The sequence below is a fragment of the Eptesicus fuscus genome, chromosome 3, assembly GCF_027574615.1.
Source record: "Eptesicus fuscus isolate TK198812 chromosome 3, DD_ASM_mEF_20220401, whole genome shotgun sequence".
In the NCBI taxonomy this organism is placed as follows: Eukaryota; Metazoa; Chordata; class Mammalia; order Chiroptera; family Vespertilionidae; genus Eptesicus; species Eptesicus fuscus.
This window is the reverse complement of record NC_072475.1, coordinates 111,656,203-111,671,954: the sequence shown is the minus strand read 5'-3', so window position 1 is coordinate 111,671,954 and position 15,752 is coordinate 111,656,203. Positions and strand designations below refer to the sequence as shown.

General features: G+C 39.1%; 1 protein-coding gene across 2 annotated transcripts in view; it reads right to left on the bottom strand.

Moving 5' to 3' along the window:
* Positions 1-521: 521 nt before the first annotated feature.
* LOC103303596 (phospholipid scramblase 2-like) overlaps positions 522-15,752 on the bottom strand; it is a 101,552-nt gene continuing 86,321 nt past the window's right edge. For both annotated transcript variants that reach the window (XM_054714118.1, XM_054714119.1), the window contains 2 exons: positions 1,439-1,600; positions 522-893 (listed from right to left, as the gene is read on the bottom strand). In XM_054714118.1, the coding sequence (XP_054570093.1) occupies positions 807-893; positions 1,439-1,600 (249 nt within the window). In that variant the 3' untranslated portion in view covers positions 522-806. The remainder of the gene's footprint in view (positions 894-1,438; positions 1,601-15,752) is intronic.

Here is a 15,752-nt window from a genome sequence, read left to right as displayed (position 1 = left end):
ATGTGCCCCTAAAAGATATGCATGGTGTTTTGCTTTTACACAACCATAATATCATCACCACAGCTTGAAAAACAGTTTAATTTTTTAGTGGAGGTTGAAAGAATGGGCGATAAACATAAAAGGGATTAAGTATGAATTGCTAATTATATAAATAGTCATGGACAGGTAGAGTACAGTATAGGTAATATAGTCAATAATATTCTATAAATATGTATGGTGCCAGATGGGTACTAGACTTATTGTGCAAGTCACATCACTAGGTTTATAAATGTCTAATAAGTATGTTGTATACCTGAAACTAATATAATATTGTACGTCAACTATGTTTGAAAAATAAATTTTTAAAAATTTAAATTTAAAAATCAAAAACAAACAAAAAAATCCAACCTTAATTCATTATCATTAAATAGCCAGGTTCAAATTCCCCTAAATGCATTGTAAATGTTTTTTAAATTGATTTATTCAAATCAATATGCAAACATAGTCAACAAATTTTACTAGGTTGAATTTTATTTTTATCTTTTTATTTTCCTGACATTTGTTGGTTGAAGGAACTGGATCCTTTTGCTGTATATTCTCTCATGTTTTATTTTTTTTCTGAGTGCATCCCCAAATAAATATTTCAGATATTCATTTAGTGGTTCCAAACTATGCTTGAGTGATCTAAACCAGCAGTACCAACCAGTGGTCCGCAGACAACTGATGGCCCGTGAGTTCTGAAAGGTTAACAGCTTAAAGCTTGGTCCCATTTCCAGAGATTTTGATTCACTATCTGGGTGCAGTCTTGTTACAGGGAGTTTAAAAAGCTACACAGGTGTTCCTACTGTGCAGCTAGGATTGAGAACAGTTGCTGTCTTCCAGGTGTCCTTGATTTTGGCTGCATATTGAATCACCTGGGGAGCAAAACAACAAATGTGTGAGCTTCTGACTTAATAGAATGGGGGTCTGATTTGGTACTTGAGGTTTTTAAAATTTCCCTAAGTCATGTAATGGAAGACAAGTGTAGAATCACTGCTCTATCCCATGTGTGTCAACTGGCAGTTCCATCTGGTGGCTGGATTGGATGCACTTTTATTGCAGTTCACACTTAAGTAGTAGAGCATTTAATTTAATAATGAATCAGGATGAAATCTTCCCATTTCAATGGGTTCTACTCCACCTTAGTCCATATCTGAGTGTACCTATTTTGATTTTTAGAAAAAAGCCCCAAAGACCAGAGCCTCTTCTATTGCCACGTGAAACTGTAGAATTTCCAGATAACTAGTCACCTGTGAATCCAGACCATCAGGAGAAAATGGAATTTCAGAGCTAGGATTAAATGGGGCACCCTTTGAATAAAACCTATAAGTTTAAGCAGGTCATTTAAAAAAGATACACTTTATTGAATCTTTCAGAGTGATATTAAAGAAATAATCAAGATTAGCAAGAATAGACTTACAATGAGGAAACATGCACCAAGCATCACAGCTTTCATTTTCACGTCAAGGTCTAAAGGGAACTGGATGTCAAAGTCACTGTAATCTGTACATGCTTCTCTCACAAAACCAGTCCACCGCTTGGAAATCTTGCCAACCACATTTTCTTCATTAAGAGATTTGATCTAAATTGAAAAAAAATGACAGTCTTAAAAAATTCTAGAAAATAATAAATCAACTTTCAAATTTGGAATAAAATGAAAAAAAATTATTAAACTTACATGTAATATTTTATATCACTCATTAGATGCATATAAATTCCTGTACCTATAGATACATGAAAAAACTTGTATCTTTGCTACAGAAAACTTATGTGAAAGTAGTTTCACTGAAATATGTAACATTTTATATTGTACATTAAGACACAGTACTGAATCCTTTGAAGTGATCTAAAACAAAATTTAAGCAGGAAAAGATACAAACATTAAATGTTTTTTAGATTACGTTTCTAGAAGCCACAAGAAAGGTAGCAAACTAAACCCCATGTACATCTGCTTTAAGACAAGCACAGAGTTTACATAGGCTAAGTGATTACACGTGATGGGGGGGACATTACCACTCATTGTCAGCAGACAAACAGGAAGTGCTAAGGGCCTGGGAAAGAGGACTGGCAGTTTTGAGTGAAGGAAAGTATCTAATAAGTAACTTATAGGGATGCCACAGGTCCAGGGTTGGGGTAAGACTGGACAACAGGAGAGTGAGGGAACAATAAAATAGGAAAGGTGTATGAAAAAAAAGCTCTGAAGTAAATTCTTTTTGATTTTACAATTCTGCCTGAGGAAACCCCAGGACCACTATGAAGAGTTGGACAGTTGCGCCTCACCAAGTGGGCATATGGCAGCTGATGGTAGCCACACTCACCATGGTGCGTACACGTAGGGTTGTGTCAACCCAGGAAGAGATATGTCCTTTTCAAATGTACACAAGGTAGCACATGTGACAGCAACATCCTTTGAAGCCACAGCTCAAGTTGGAGCTGCTAAAAAATGTGGGGAAACTAAAAACAGTTGACTCATTTTATTCCGGTGTGGGTGGTTAAGTTCTTAACAAACTTGAAATATACTTTTAATATGAAAACTGTGATAGCATGGGTTGCTGTTCATCAATATTCATCCACCCCTCCCACTGTAGGCCCAGTATTCTTCTCTGAACATTGATACTTAGGCTTGGCCATGTGACTTGTTTGACCAATGGAATGTTAGTGTATATGACAGCGAGCAGAGACCTTAAACATGGCTAAGCGGTTTGGCCTGGCTCTTGCTCTCCAGTGATCAGCCACCAGAAAATCATGTAGTTCTTGCTAAAGTTCTAGAATGAGCATACTTGGAACAGGCCTGAGGCCAACTTCAAGCCTAAATCAGTGCCATCTAGCCGAGCCTATGTGTATCCACTGAGACACAATTGACCTGCAGACGCATAGCATGAGAGCAAATGCCTGTTGTTTCAAGCCACTGATCTTTAGGGGTTTTATGTTATACATCACTGTTCTGGGAAAACAGACTAAATAAATCTTGTGCACTCTTTAGTGTTTTATCTGCTAATAGCTGTAATGTAAGTATTTGTAGCTTGTAAAGTAATCTTATTTTGTTTTTTAAATTTATTTTTAATTTTGAAAAATTTTGAAAATGAAAAATACAGAGGATAACTTATGAGCCACAATAACGTAGCACTAGATTTAACAGATATTAATATTTCCTTTTTTTATTCCTATAGCAAGAAATTTCAAACTTTACCAATAATCATGCAAAAAAGTAAAAAAAAACACAGGTTTTTTTATGGAAAGAATAAGAAATATGAATAGTGACAACTGAAAAGATATCAGGACTAGATAATCTTAAACTAAGTTCTAGTTAACCTTTTACAAACAGAAAATCCATATAATAAAGTTATTTCTATCTTGAAATAATAAATTCATATTTGTGTCACTAATTTCATTTGTGTCACTTTAGTTTTTGTTTTTGGTTCCTGAGATAAAGCTCTAAAGCTCTTATAACTTTTTGAAATAAGAATTATAGGAGAGTCTTTTGTTATAATATTTGGTCTTTGTCTCAGTTTCCTGGCACACAGATCCTAAAACTTGTGGATTCTCCTGAGCGATAAGTGTGGATACTGTTATGGTATATTACATTTGAATTAAATGTATAAATACATAAATTTAATACCAATAATTTAACAATAATTGTTAAAAATATTCTTTTTATTTATTGTCTAAAGTTTTACTAGTGCATATGTCTCCTTTTCCCCCAACTGACCCCTCCAAAGTTAAAGATATTTTTAAAAGAATACTGTAGATTCACCTATAATGTCAATACAATGCAACCCCTCAAAATAATCCCAAATATACACTAGCACATAAACCCAGATTAGCATCAAAACAATATGCTGTAATCCTATATAATAAAATGCTAATATGCAAATAGACTGAACGGTGGAACAACTGGAATAACGGAACCGGTTGTTATGATGTGCGCTGACCACCAGGGGGCGTGTGTGGAACATGGCAAGCATTGGCCATGGTGAGATGGTAGAGCAGGTGAGCAGGGGTGCCAGACCAAGGCGGGGCACCGGTCGCTGTCATCAGGGCGAGCCTCTGCTGTACTGAAAATTCTTTGCGTGCCCCTGTCCTGCCTGGCACTTACACCTGTTGCTGGCGCTGGAGCCACCGCTCACACCTGCTGCGGGTGCCCAGCATCATATCCGATCACTCAGCGCCATCAGCAGGTGCAAGCAGCAGCTGCCGGCCCTCATCATCCCTGAGGGCTTCTCCACTTCCCCCTGCTCCTGAGGGGTGATCAGAGCAGTAGCCACTGCTTGCACCTGCTGACAGCGTCGGCCCCTCGCACCACTACCGGTGCTGGCCCCAATCACTCCGCACAGTCAGCAGGTGCGAGCTGGGCTGGTGCTGTCAGCGAGTGGGAGCGGCAGCAGCAGTGGCGGGAGCGGGGCTGCCAGCAGACAGGGGATGGGGGGGCCATGGCAGGAGGGGCCAGGCAGGGTCACAGAGGATGGGCCAAGACCCACCCCTGTGCCCACCACAGCCTTGTGGCCCACAGTTCCTTTCAAGGTGCACAAATTCATGCACTGGGCCCCTAGTAAAGTATAAAATACTAGAAAATTGATGCAATTCAAAACAAATGCTCATATCACTGGTTGCTGAAAAGATATCTTATTATTTACTAATTAAGGATTTATGTAACATTTAGCATATGTATGACATACAAAGACTTTATGATTGACAGGTAATTTAATGCTCATAATAATCTTGCAAAGTATTTACTATTATTTTTTGAAAATTTCACAAAACAATTGATAAAAGAAAGGTTAAGTACTTTATCCAACATTACACAGATAAGAAATTGTGGAGATGTGTTTCAAACTCAGGCATTCTATCTTCAAAGTCTGAACTCTTGACCACTATAATATTCTTCCTTTTAAAAAGTTAAGTTTCAAATCCTAATAAAAATTTCAATTGGGATTCAGCAAATAATGATCAGTGGGACAAATCTTCCTGCCTTGTGTATTTTTAAATAAAGTTTTATTAGCACACAAATATGTCCATTCATTCATATATTGTTTATGACTACTTTTCTGTTACAATGGTAGAATTGAGTAGCTGTCACAATAACCATATGTCTTACAAAGCCTTAAATATTGTCTATATGGCCCTTTACAGAAAAAAGGTATGCTGATTCTTGCTCTAGGCAAAGTAGGAACAGGAAAATGACATGAAAAACAATAGAAATGTCTTTTTAAATTATGAAATATTTTTAAAGTAATATTGTTTTAAATTATGGAATATTTGCTACTGTTTCAATTGAAATCATCAACTTGGTAGATATTCTCACTCTTATCATCATTATAATTTTGCAGTATAAGTAGGCTGGAAAAAAACCCCAAGTCTATTCTATATAATAAAAACCTAATATGCAAATTGACCACTCAGGTGGTCTTTTGGTGGGGAGACCAGGAGTTTGACTGTTTGCTATGATGTGTGCTGACCACCAGGGGACTGTGGGGAACATGGTGGGCATTGGCGATGAAGTGCTGGCAGCGGGCAGTAGTGGAGGCGCTGCTGGCCCCAATGGGCCCTGATGACAGCAGGACCATGGTGGGATGGTGGAGCAGGTGAGCGAGTGGTGCCAGGCCAAGGTGGGTGTGAGCGGGGGCCTGATCACCCTACAATCAGTGACCAGCAGTCACTTCCTGGGTCCCAGGTGTTGAGGGAGCTGGGTGAGAGGCCCAGCCCCGATTGACTACACCACAAACGGGATGGTGGAGCAGGTGAGGGGACGGTTCCAAGCCTCCGCGGGGTGCCAGGTGGGGCTGTGGGGCTGCAAGGCTGGGGAGGTGAGCTGGGGATGTGAGCTTCGGGGTGCAAACTGGGGCCTGATCCCTGCAGGCTACCTGGAGGGACCCCACCTATGCATGAATTCATGCACCAGGCCTCTAGTTGGTATATAATAAATATATGAGCTACCATAATCTCATTTGCACTATGATTTTACACTAAGAAAACCCACATACATTAAGCACAAACACCTAAATTTAATACTAGAATACTGTTAAATGACTAGATAAAAGGTAAATAGAAATAAATAGTTTTCCTTAAGTAATCAGCCCCTAAAAATATAAGTATTCCTCCCTATTGGTAAAAATGGCTATAAATTACTCAAGATTAAACTTAACAAAAAAGGAAGAAATTCTATATGATAAATCTATATGGTTTTATGAAGAATGCAATCAGATAAAAATAAATTAATAGACATAACACTCTGTGGGACAGGATTCAAAATGGCAGCCAAATAGGCAGCCATGTCCTGAACCTTGTCACAGAGCAAATAGAAGGAAAAAGTAAATCGAATAACATCCACCCAGAATTGGTGAATTGGACATAACTGGTCAGACAATCCACAGCTAGAAAGGGCAGATGACTCCTGGAGAATGGTAGGATCAGGGATGTGGGCTGGAGAGAGAGACTTGAGGCCACCTGAAATGAGAAGGTCAGAAGGAACCTGCACTGCAACAAGTCCGCATCTCTTGGGGCAGGCGTAACACCTGATTGTGGAAGGGAGGTCCACAGGGCTGCTGGTGGCTGGGGAATCTAGATCTAAGTCCACAGCCATGAGAGGTTGCACCCAGAAAGGCAGCCTGAAGAGCTGCCTGAGCTGCGTGGTGCTGGAGGGGGGCTGGGGAGAGAAACTTGCAGTTGCATGGTTGTTTGGCTTCTGTTTTGTCCTTGCTTTTATTTGCTAAACCCAGTTCATAGGACCTTTTAATTACAAACACTCATTGAGGCTGCAGTGAAGGTGGAGGTGCAGTTTTGTGGAGGCTAGGGAGTGGCTGTGGAGGAGAGCAGACAGGGAGAGGTGACCAGGAATCCGGCACTGAGACATTTGGGACCCTCTAAACCTAAGCAGCCATTTTTCTTCTGAAGAGCCAGCCCCTCCCAGCAGCCTCAGGCAGGTAGTGCTGTCACACAGCCTCCAGCTTTGCAGAGGAAATAAAGACTCTGAATAACCCCAGGAAGCTCTTTCGGACTGGGTTGAGGAGGGGCCTTTCAGTCCCCAAAAGCAATACAGAAATATCCCCTACTAAAGCTCTTGTCAGAAACAGACGCTTGAGTGATTAAGACTGACAGCAGGCAGACAGGCAAAGTGGGCAGATTAGTTCTACCTACTTGTAGCTAAGGCTGTGGAGACAGACAAAGAGGAGCAGTGGATCACTTGGAACTTCAACACAGTGCTGACTACCTAACAGGAAACTGAGAAGTGCCAGACAGAACAGAAGAGTGAGGTCTTAAACCAGCCCTCATGTGGCATTTAAACTCGGCTGAAGAGAATGACACCTCACTTTTTTATTTTTTATCTTTTATTTAAATATTTTTCCCTTTAATTTTTTGTTTTGTTTTGTTTTATCTTTTATTTTTTTCTTCATTCTATTTTTTATCATTATTTTATTTTATCTTGTTTTTTTTTTTCTCTTTTTTTCCCCACCCTTTTTTTCACTTCTCCCTTTTTCATCCTGTTTTCTCCTCTCCTGTACCGCTTTAGTTTTATCTCTCCTTTCTTTTTACCCCTTGTTAAAAACTGATCTTCTTTATCTGCTTTTTTGACATGTTATTATTATTTTGGTCTCTGTTGGCTTACTCATATATCTAATTTCCTTTCTCATGCTCCAAGTCCATGCAACCTTCTCTTTTCTCTTTCTTTACTAGCCAATTTCTTTATGCTTTTGTTTTTCTTCTCCTCTCTTCCTCTCTTCTTCTCCTAATTGTTTAATTAGTTTCACTCACTAAACTCAAGCCTATCTGCTCTCTTCTTTATTCTCCTTTTCCAAAAATAAATGAATAAATAGATAAATTAATTTTTTATTTTATCTTTGAATTTTTAAAATTTTTAAATTTATTGATTATTTTATGTGTGTTTTATTCTTTTCTTCTTATCCACTCACTCTTTTCCTACCTCCTCTAAACTGAAACATTGTCCTTCCCATATTTATTCAATACTTTAACCTTACTTTCTGTATATAAGCTCTGCCTCTTCAGATTATATCTTCCCCTTTATCAGTGTATTTGTTGTTTGCATTTTATGGTTCACTAGAGGCCCAATGCATGAAATACATGCAAGAGTAGGCCTTCCTTCCCCGAGCTGCTGACACCAGCTTAACTCTGGCACCCGGGACCCGGGCTTCCCTCCAGCCACCAGCAGGCACCTAGGACTCAGGCTTCCCTTGCAGCCCCAGCTTCATCTGGAAGGTTGTCCAGAAGGATGTCCAGTCTAATTAGCATATTATGCTTTTATTATTACAAAGTATTGTAAAAATATTCTATGAACAATTCTACTCCAACAAACTGGAAAACTTAGATAAAATTGACAAAATCTTAGAAGAATACAAACTTCCAAAATCAATCAGGAAGAATAAAAAAACAACACCTGAATAGGCATATAACTACTGATGAAATTGAAGCAGTAATAAAAGAAACTTCCAGCAAACAAAAAACCTAGGCTGGACAGCTTCATAGGGGAGTTTTACCAAACCTTCAAAGAAGAAACAAAACCATACCCCCTCAGACTAGTCCAAAAAATTCAAGAGGAAGGCACACTTCCAAGCTCTTTCTATGAAGCCAGCATTACCCTAATCCCCAAGTCATAACAAAAACACTACAAAGAAAGAAAATTACAGGCCAATATCCCTGATGAACATACCTACTTGTAGCTAAGTAACACCTGATTGTGGAAGGGAGGTCCACAGGGCTGCTGGTGGCTGGGGAATCTAGATCTAAGTCCACAGCCATGAGAGGTTGCACCCAGAAAGGCAGCCTGAAGAGCTGATGCTAAACTCCTCAACAAAATCCTAGCAAATCAGATTCAGCATTACATTAGAAAGGTCATATACACCATGGCCCAGTGTGATTTTTTTCTGGGGATGCAATATCCACAAATCAATAAACTTTACACATCACATAAACAAATTGAGAGACAAAATTACATAATCATATCAATTGATGCAGAAAAAGCATTTGACATAATCCAACCCAGTTGATAAAAAACTCTCAGCCAAATGGGAATAGTGTGATTATACCTCAATATAATAAAAGCCTTATACAACAAACCTACAGCCAACATCATACTCAATGGAGAAAAACTAAAACCATTTCCCCTAAGAATAGGAACAAAAAAAGGATTCCCATTTTCACCAATCCCATTCAATATAGTACTAGAAGTGATAACCATTGTGATCAGACAAGAAGAAGAACTTAAAGGCATCCAAATTGGAAAAGAAGAAGTAAAACTGTCATTATTTGCAGATGACATGATATTGTACATAAATAACCCTAAAGACTCCATAAAAAATGATTAGACTTAAATAATTTTTCATTGGTTCCAAGATGGTAGCCGGGAGGACAGCAGTGAGGGAGAGAGTGTGAGTGAGTGAGGGAGCAAAAAGGGAGTGTGTGGACATGTAGTGTGTGTGTGTGTGGCTGAGTGAGAGACAGCTAGATCTTACAAGACCTTCGGGGGCTGGCAGACCAGGCTCAAATAGCCAGGAAACCTCTGCTACTGCTGTAATCTCTCCTAGAGCACTGGCTCTGCTGCAGAGGCCACACCATCTTGAAAGGGAGAGCTGCTGTGACTGGGAACCCAGCCTCACCTCCACCCAGACAGCAACCAGGATCCTATAGTCACTCTATTCAGGGACCTGCTGCCTTGGCTGCTGACCCAAGGACACTGGGAATACAGCCCCCCTCCACCCACCCCAAGCTGAGGGCTACTGTGAGTTCCAGAGCACACTCCCTTCCTGCCAGACAGATGCTTTAGCCCTGGCATAGTGATTGCTTGCATGCGTGCGTGAGAACAGCTGAGCCTTACGCAGCAAACCCATTGTCCAAGACTGAGTGCACACACAGTTGAGCCTTACACAGCAGCCCCAGGCTCTGCTACCATGTGTGATCAGCCGAGCCTTACACTGCAACCCCGGGCACAGTGACTGCATGTGTAAACAACTGAGCCTTACACAGCAGCCGCAGGCACCATGACCACTCCAGCAGCCAAGCAAGCAGCTGCCACCCATGACCACATAAGGAGCAGTGCTCCGCGCCCCCCACCCAAGGAGCAGCCACCCCGCGACCACCAGAGAAGCAGCCTCCCCACAACCACGTGAGGAGCAGCAGCCCCACAATCTCACAAGGAGCAGCTGCCACCCACAACCACCCAAGGAGCAGCTGCCCCACGAGCAGCCTCTGCCCATGACTACCCGAGGACACCCGAGGAGCAGAGGCCACCCATGACCAGGCATGGAGCTGCCACCGCATGTGATACGCGATGAGTGGGTGCTGCTGGTGATGATGTGATGGGTGACTATCCCATGACCACGCAATAAGTGGCCACCCCTTGACCACACAATGAGTGGCCGCCGCCACCAATCCCCTGAGGAGTGGCCATGACCCGCACACATGAAAGGAGCAACTGCCCTGAAACTGTGAAAGGAATAGCCATCCTGCGACTACCCAAGGAGGGTCTACTGCATGAGACTGCCCAAGGAGCAGACACTGCTCGTGACCACCTGAGGAGCAGCCGCCACACGTGACTGTGCGACCTGCCACCCAGCCTACCACTGAAGCCACATGCCCTGTGCAACTCAACACCTAGATCCTTTGGTGAGAGCAAATATGGGGAGATGGTACAAGCCCCAAAGGAAAGAAAAGGAGGAAATCACGAGAAAAAAAACTATATGAAATGGAGACATGTGATATGTCAGAAAAAAAATTCAGAATAAGGATCATACGGTTCATAAACTGGATGGATGAGAAAATCAACAATCTATGTAAGAATCAGGAGGAAATAAAGAGTGAAATAGTAGCAATAAAAAACAATATGGAAGCTTTCAACAGTAGACTAGGAGAAGCGGAGGACAGAATTAGCGAATTAGGAGACAGGGAAGCAAAACACACACAATCTGAAATGAAATTGGAGAAAAAATCAAAAGACAGCAGGAGAGCCTAAGGGAACTTTGGGACAAAATGAAATGAAGCAACATACGGATGATAGGGGTGCCAGAATGACAGATAGAGGAACAAGGGTTAGAAAATGTATTTGAAGAAATAATGTCAGAAAACGACCCCAGAAGAAGAAAGTCACACAAGCACAGAGAGTCCCAAACAAGATGAACCAAAAGAGACCCACACCAAGAAACATCGTAATTACAATGGCAAACATTATCAACAAAGAGATAATCTTTAAGGCTGCAATAGAGAAACAGAAAGTTACCTACAAGGGATCTCCCATTAGATTATCAAAGGATTTCTCAACAGAAAAACATCAGGCCAGAAAGGAATGGAAAGAAGTAAACATAGTGATACAAAGCAAGAGACTGAATCCAGAATACTCTACCCAGAAAGCAATCATTCAAAATTGAAGGGAAAATCAGGAGCTTCCCAGAAAAAAAAAAAAAAAAAGGCTAAGGGAGTTTATCACTACCAAACCAGCAATGCAAGAAATTATAAAGGGACTGTAGAAAAAAGGAGGGGAAAAAAAGGGGTGGGGGGAGAAAAAACATAGGCACAAAAAATAAAAATGGCTACAAAAACGTACATAGCAATAACTTTAAATGTAAATGGCCTATATATTCCAATCAAAAGACATTGAGTGGCTGAATGAATAAGAAAACATGATCCATATATATGTTGTCTACAAGAGACCTACCTCAGAACAAGAGACTCACACAGACTGAAAGTGAAGGGATGGAAAAATATCTTTCAGTCAAATGGAAATGAGAAAAAAGCTGGGGTAGCAATAATTGTATATGACAAAATAGACCTCAGAGTGAAGGCCATAACAATAGATAAGGAAGGCCACTTCATAATACTAAAGTGATCGATGCAACAAGAGGATATAACTCTGGTAAACATATATGCACCCAATGCAGGAGGACCCAAATACATTTAAAAAGTTCTGGAAGATATCAAGGGAGAGATCAACAGCAATACAATCATAGCAAGGGACTTCATTACCCCACTGACATCACTGGATAAATCCTCTAGACAAAAAAAAAAAAAATCAGCAAAGAAACAGCAGTCCTATACGACTCACTAGATCAGATGGACTTAATTGACATCTTCAGAACATTTCACCCCAAAGCCATGGAATATACATTCTTCTCAAGTGCACATAGGTCATTTTCAAAGATAGACCACATATTGGGTCACAGGCAATGTCTCTCCAAATTCAAGAGGATGAAATCATATCAAGCATTTTCTCAGACCACAATGGCATAATATTATAAATCAACTACAATAAAAACAATAAAAATATTCAAACACTTGGAGGCTGAATAGCATGCTATTAAACAATAATTGGGCTACCAAAGAGATCAAAGAAGAAATTAAAAACAACCTGGAAGAGAGTGACAATGAAAACACAACAATCCAAAACCAATGGGACACAGTGAAAGCAGTCTGAGAGGGAATTTCATAACATTACAGGCCTACTGCAAAAAAAACAAATAAAACTGGTAATAAATTATCTAACTCTACAACTTAAAGAATTAGAAAGAGAGCCACAAGAAAAGCCCAGAGAGAGCAGAAGGAAGAAGATAATTAAGATCATAGCAGAAATAAATGGTATAAAGACAAAAAAAAAATCAATGAAACCAAGAGCTGTTTTTCTTTTTTTTTGTTTTGTTTTTTTTCGGTTTTGTTTGTTTGTTTGTTTGTTTGTTTTTAAAGGATACACAAGAATGATGAATCTCTAGCAAGGCTCACCAAGAACCAGAGAGACAGGACCCAAATAACCAAAATCATAAATGCAAGAGGCAAAATAACAACAGATCCCACAGAAATACAAAAGATAGTAAAAAACAACAAAAAAAAAAACACAAAACTATGAACAACTCTATTCCAACAAACTGCAAAACCTAGAGGAAATGGACATATTCCTATAAAAATATGACCTTCCAAAACTCAATCAAGAAAAATAAAAAAATCTCAACAGGCTGATAACTAAGGAGAAAATTGGAGCAGTCATCAAAAAGCTTCCAGCAAACAAAAGGCTAAGGCCCAACAGCTTCACAGGTGAGTTTTACCAAACATTAAAATAAGAACTAAAACCTATCCTTCTCACACTATTCCAAAAAAATCAAGAGGAAGGCAAACTTCCAAGATCTTTCTATGAAGCCAGCATTACCCTAATACCAAAACCAGATAAAGACACCACAAAGAAAGAGAACTACAGGCCAATATCCCTGATGAACATAGATGCTAAAAACCTCAACAAAAATTCTAGCAAATCAGATCCAGCATTACATTAGAAAGATCATACACCATGACCAAGTGGGATTTATTCCAGGGATGCAAGGCTGGTACAACATCCACAAAGCTGCAGCAATCATGAGAAAGAAGAACAAAGTTGAAGGGATCACAATACCAGATATCAATCTATACTACAAAGCCACTGTTCTCAAAACAGCCTGGTATTGACACAAGAACAGACATATAGACTGATGGAACAGAACAGAGAACCCATTATTCTCATAACAGAGAAGCCATTATGCTCAATTAATATTTGACAAAGGAGGCAAGAGCATACAATGGAGTCATGATAATCTCTTCAATAAATGGTGTTTGGAGAATTGGTCAGATACATGCAAAAATTGAAATTAGACCTGCAACTCACACCATACACAAAAATAAACTCAAAATGGATAAAGGACCTAAATGTAAGATGGGAAACCATAAAAATCCTAGAAGAATCCATAGGCAGCAAAGTAGCAGACATTTGACATAGCAATATCTTTACAGATACAGATCCTAGGGCAATGAAAACTAAGGAGAAGATAAACAAATGGGATTATATCAAAATATAAAGCTTCAGCACAGCAAAGGAAATCACCAACAAAACAACAAGAAAGCCTACTGCATGGGAGAATATATTTGCCAAGGTTATTTCCGATAAGGGTTTAATCTACAAAATTTATAGGGAACTCATACAACTTAATAAAAGAACATAAACAATTCAATCAAAAAATGGGCAAAGGACCTAACAGACCCTTTTGGAAACAAGGCATACAGAAGGCCAAGAGACACATGAAAACATGCTCAAAGTCACTAATCATCCAAGAGATGCAAATCAAAACAACAATGAGGTACCATCTCACACCTGTCAGAATGGCTATCATCAACAAATCAACAAAGGACAAGTGCTGGCGAGGACGTGGAGAAAAAGGAACCCTCGTGCACTGCTGGTGGGAATGCAGACTGGTGCAGCCACTGTGGAGAACAGTATGACGTTTCCTCAAAAATTAAAAATGGAACTTTCATTTGACCCACTTCTCGGAATATGTCCCAAGAAACCAGAAACACCAATCATAAAGGATACATGAACCCCTATGTTCATAGTAGCACAATTTTTAATAGCTAAGATTTGGAAACAACCTAAGTGCCCATCAGCAGATGAGTGGATTAGAAAACTGGTACATCTACACAATGGAATACTATACTGCTGTAATAAAGAAGGAATTTTTACCATTCGCAACAGCATTTTTACCATTTGGAACTAGAGAGCATATGCTAAGTGAAATAAGCCAGTCAGAGAAAGCTAAATATCACATGATCTCACTCATTTGTGGAATATAATGAACAACATAAACTGATGAACAAAAATAGAACCAGAGTCACAGAAGCATGGAGCAGCATGTGCTGAGGTGTGGGAGTGGCAGGGAAGAGATCAATGAGGGAAAAAGGAGATATATGTAATACTTTAAACAATAAAGAATTAAAAAAAAAAGACATAACACTCTGGGATAGGACAGGTTTAGTATCATAAATATATTAGTTAAAAAATAATAAATTTAACATAATTCTGATTACATTCTAACTTCTGAAAAATTGAATGAAAAGAACTTAATGCTCATATGAAAGGAACGTAAGATAATAGCAAGAAAATACGATGAAGGAGAATGAGTGATCATTTTTCTATAACAGAGGACATAATCATATCATAAGGTACTGCTTGTAAAACCATATAGTTTGGTCAATGCAACAGAGGAGAGAATTTAGAAATACATTCCATTACTTGTGGAATTTAATGTATGGCAAGCATAGTATTTCAATTTAGCAAGGAATAAATAGTTCACTTAATAAATTCTGATGATAAACTGTCTTGTCATTGAAAGAAAATAGTTTGTTCTTATCCTTTGCTAATAAATTTCCTGGTGGGTTATAAATTTAATTATAAAAATAAAAAAGAACCAATAAAGTAGAAGGTGTAGAAGGTTTGGGGAGGACCTTCATAATTAAGATAACCAAAAGCAATAAAAAATAGATATACGTGACCATATAAGATTTAAAATTTTTGTATGGCTATATACATGTCTATGTCTATATCTATATCTATATCTATATCTATATCTATATCTATATCTATCTATATATCTATCTATATCCATATCTATACAGTAGGTCCTCGGGTTACATTGGAAATCCCTTCCTATGGTACGACTTAACGCGATTTTCACAAGTCAGAACCCACCTACATAAGCACCTACATCATTCACATGGAGCACATACACAGCAGTAATGAAGTGAAACAGTAAAATAAATTTAAAAGAAAGATAACAATTCCTGACCTTTACTTGTGGTAAATAAATAATAAAAAACATAAAGCACATATGTACATACATTGAAATGACGGAACTTTTTTTTACATAAATAAAAGGGAAATGGCGACGTAACCACGAAACAAGGTACATCAAGTCTGAAGTAACCTGAGGACTGTATATTTA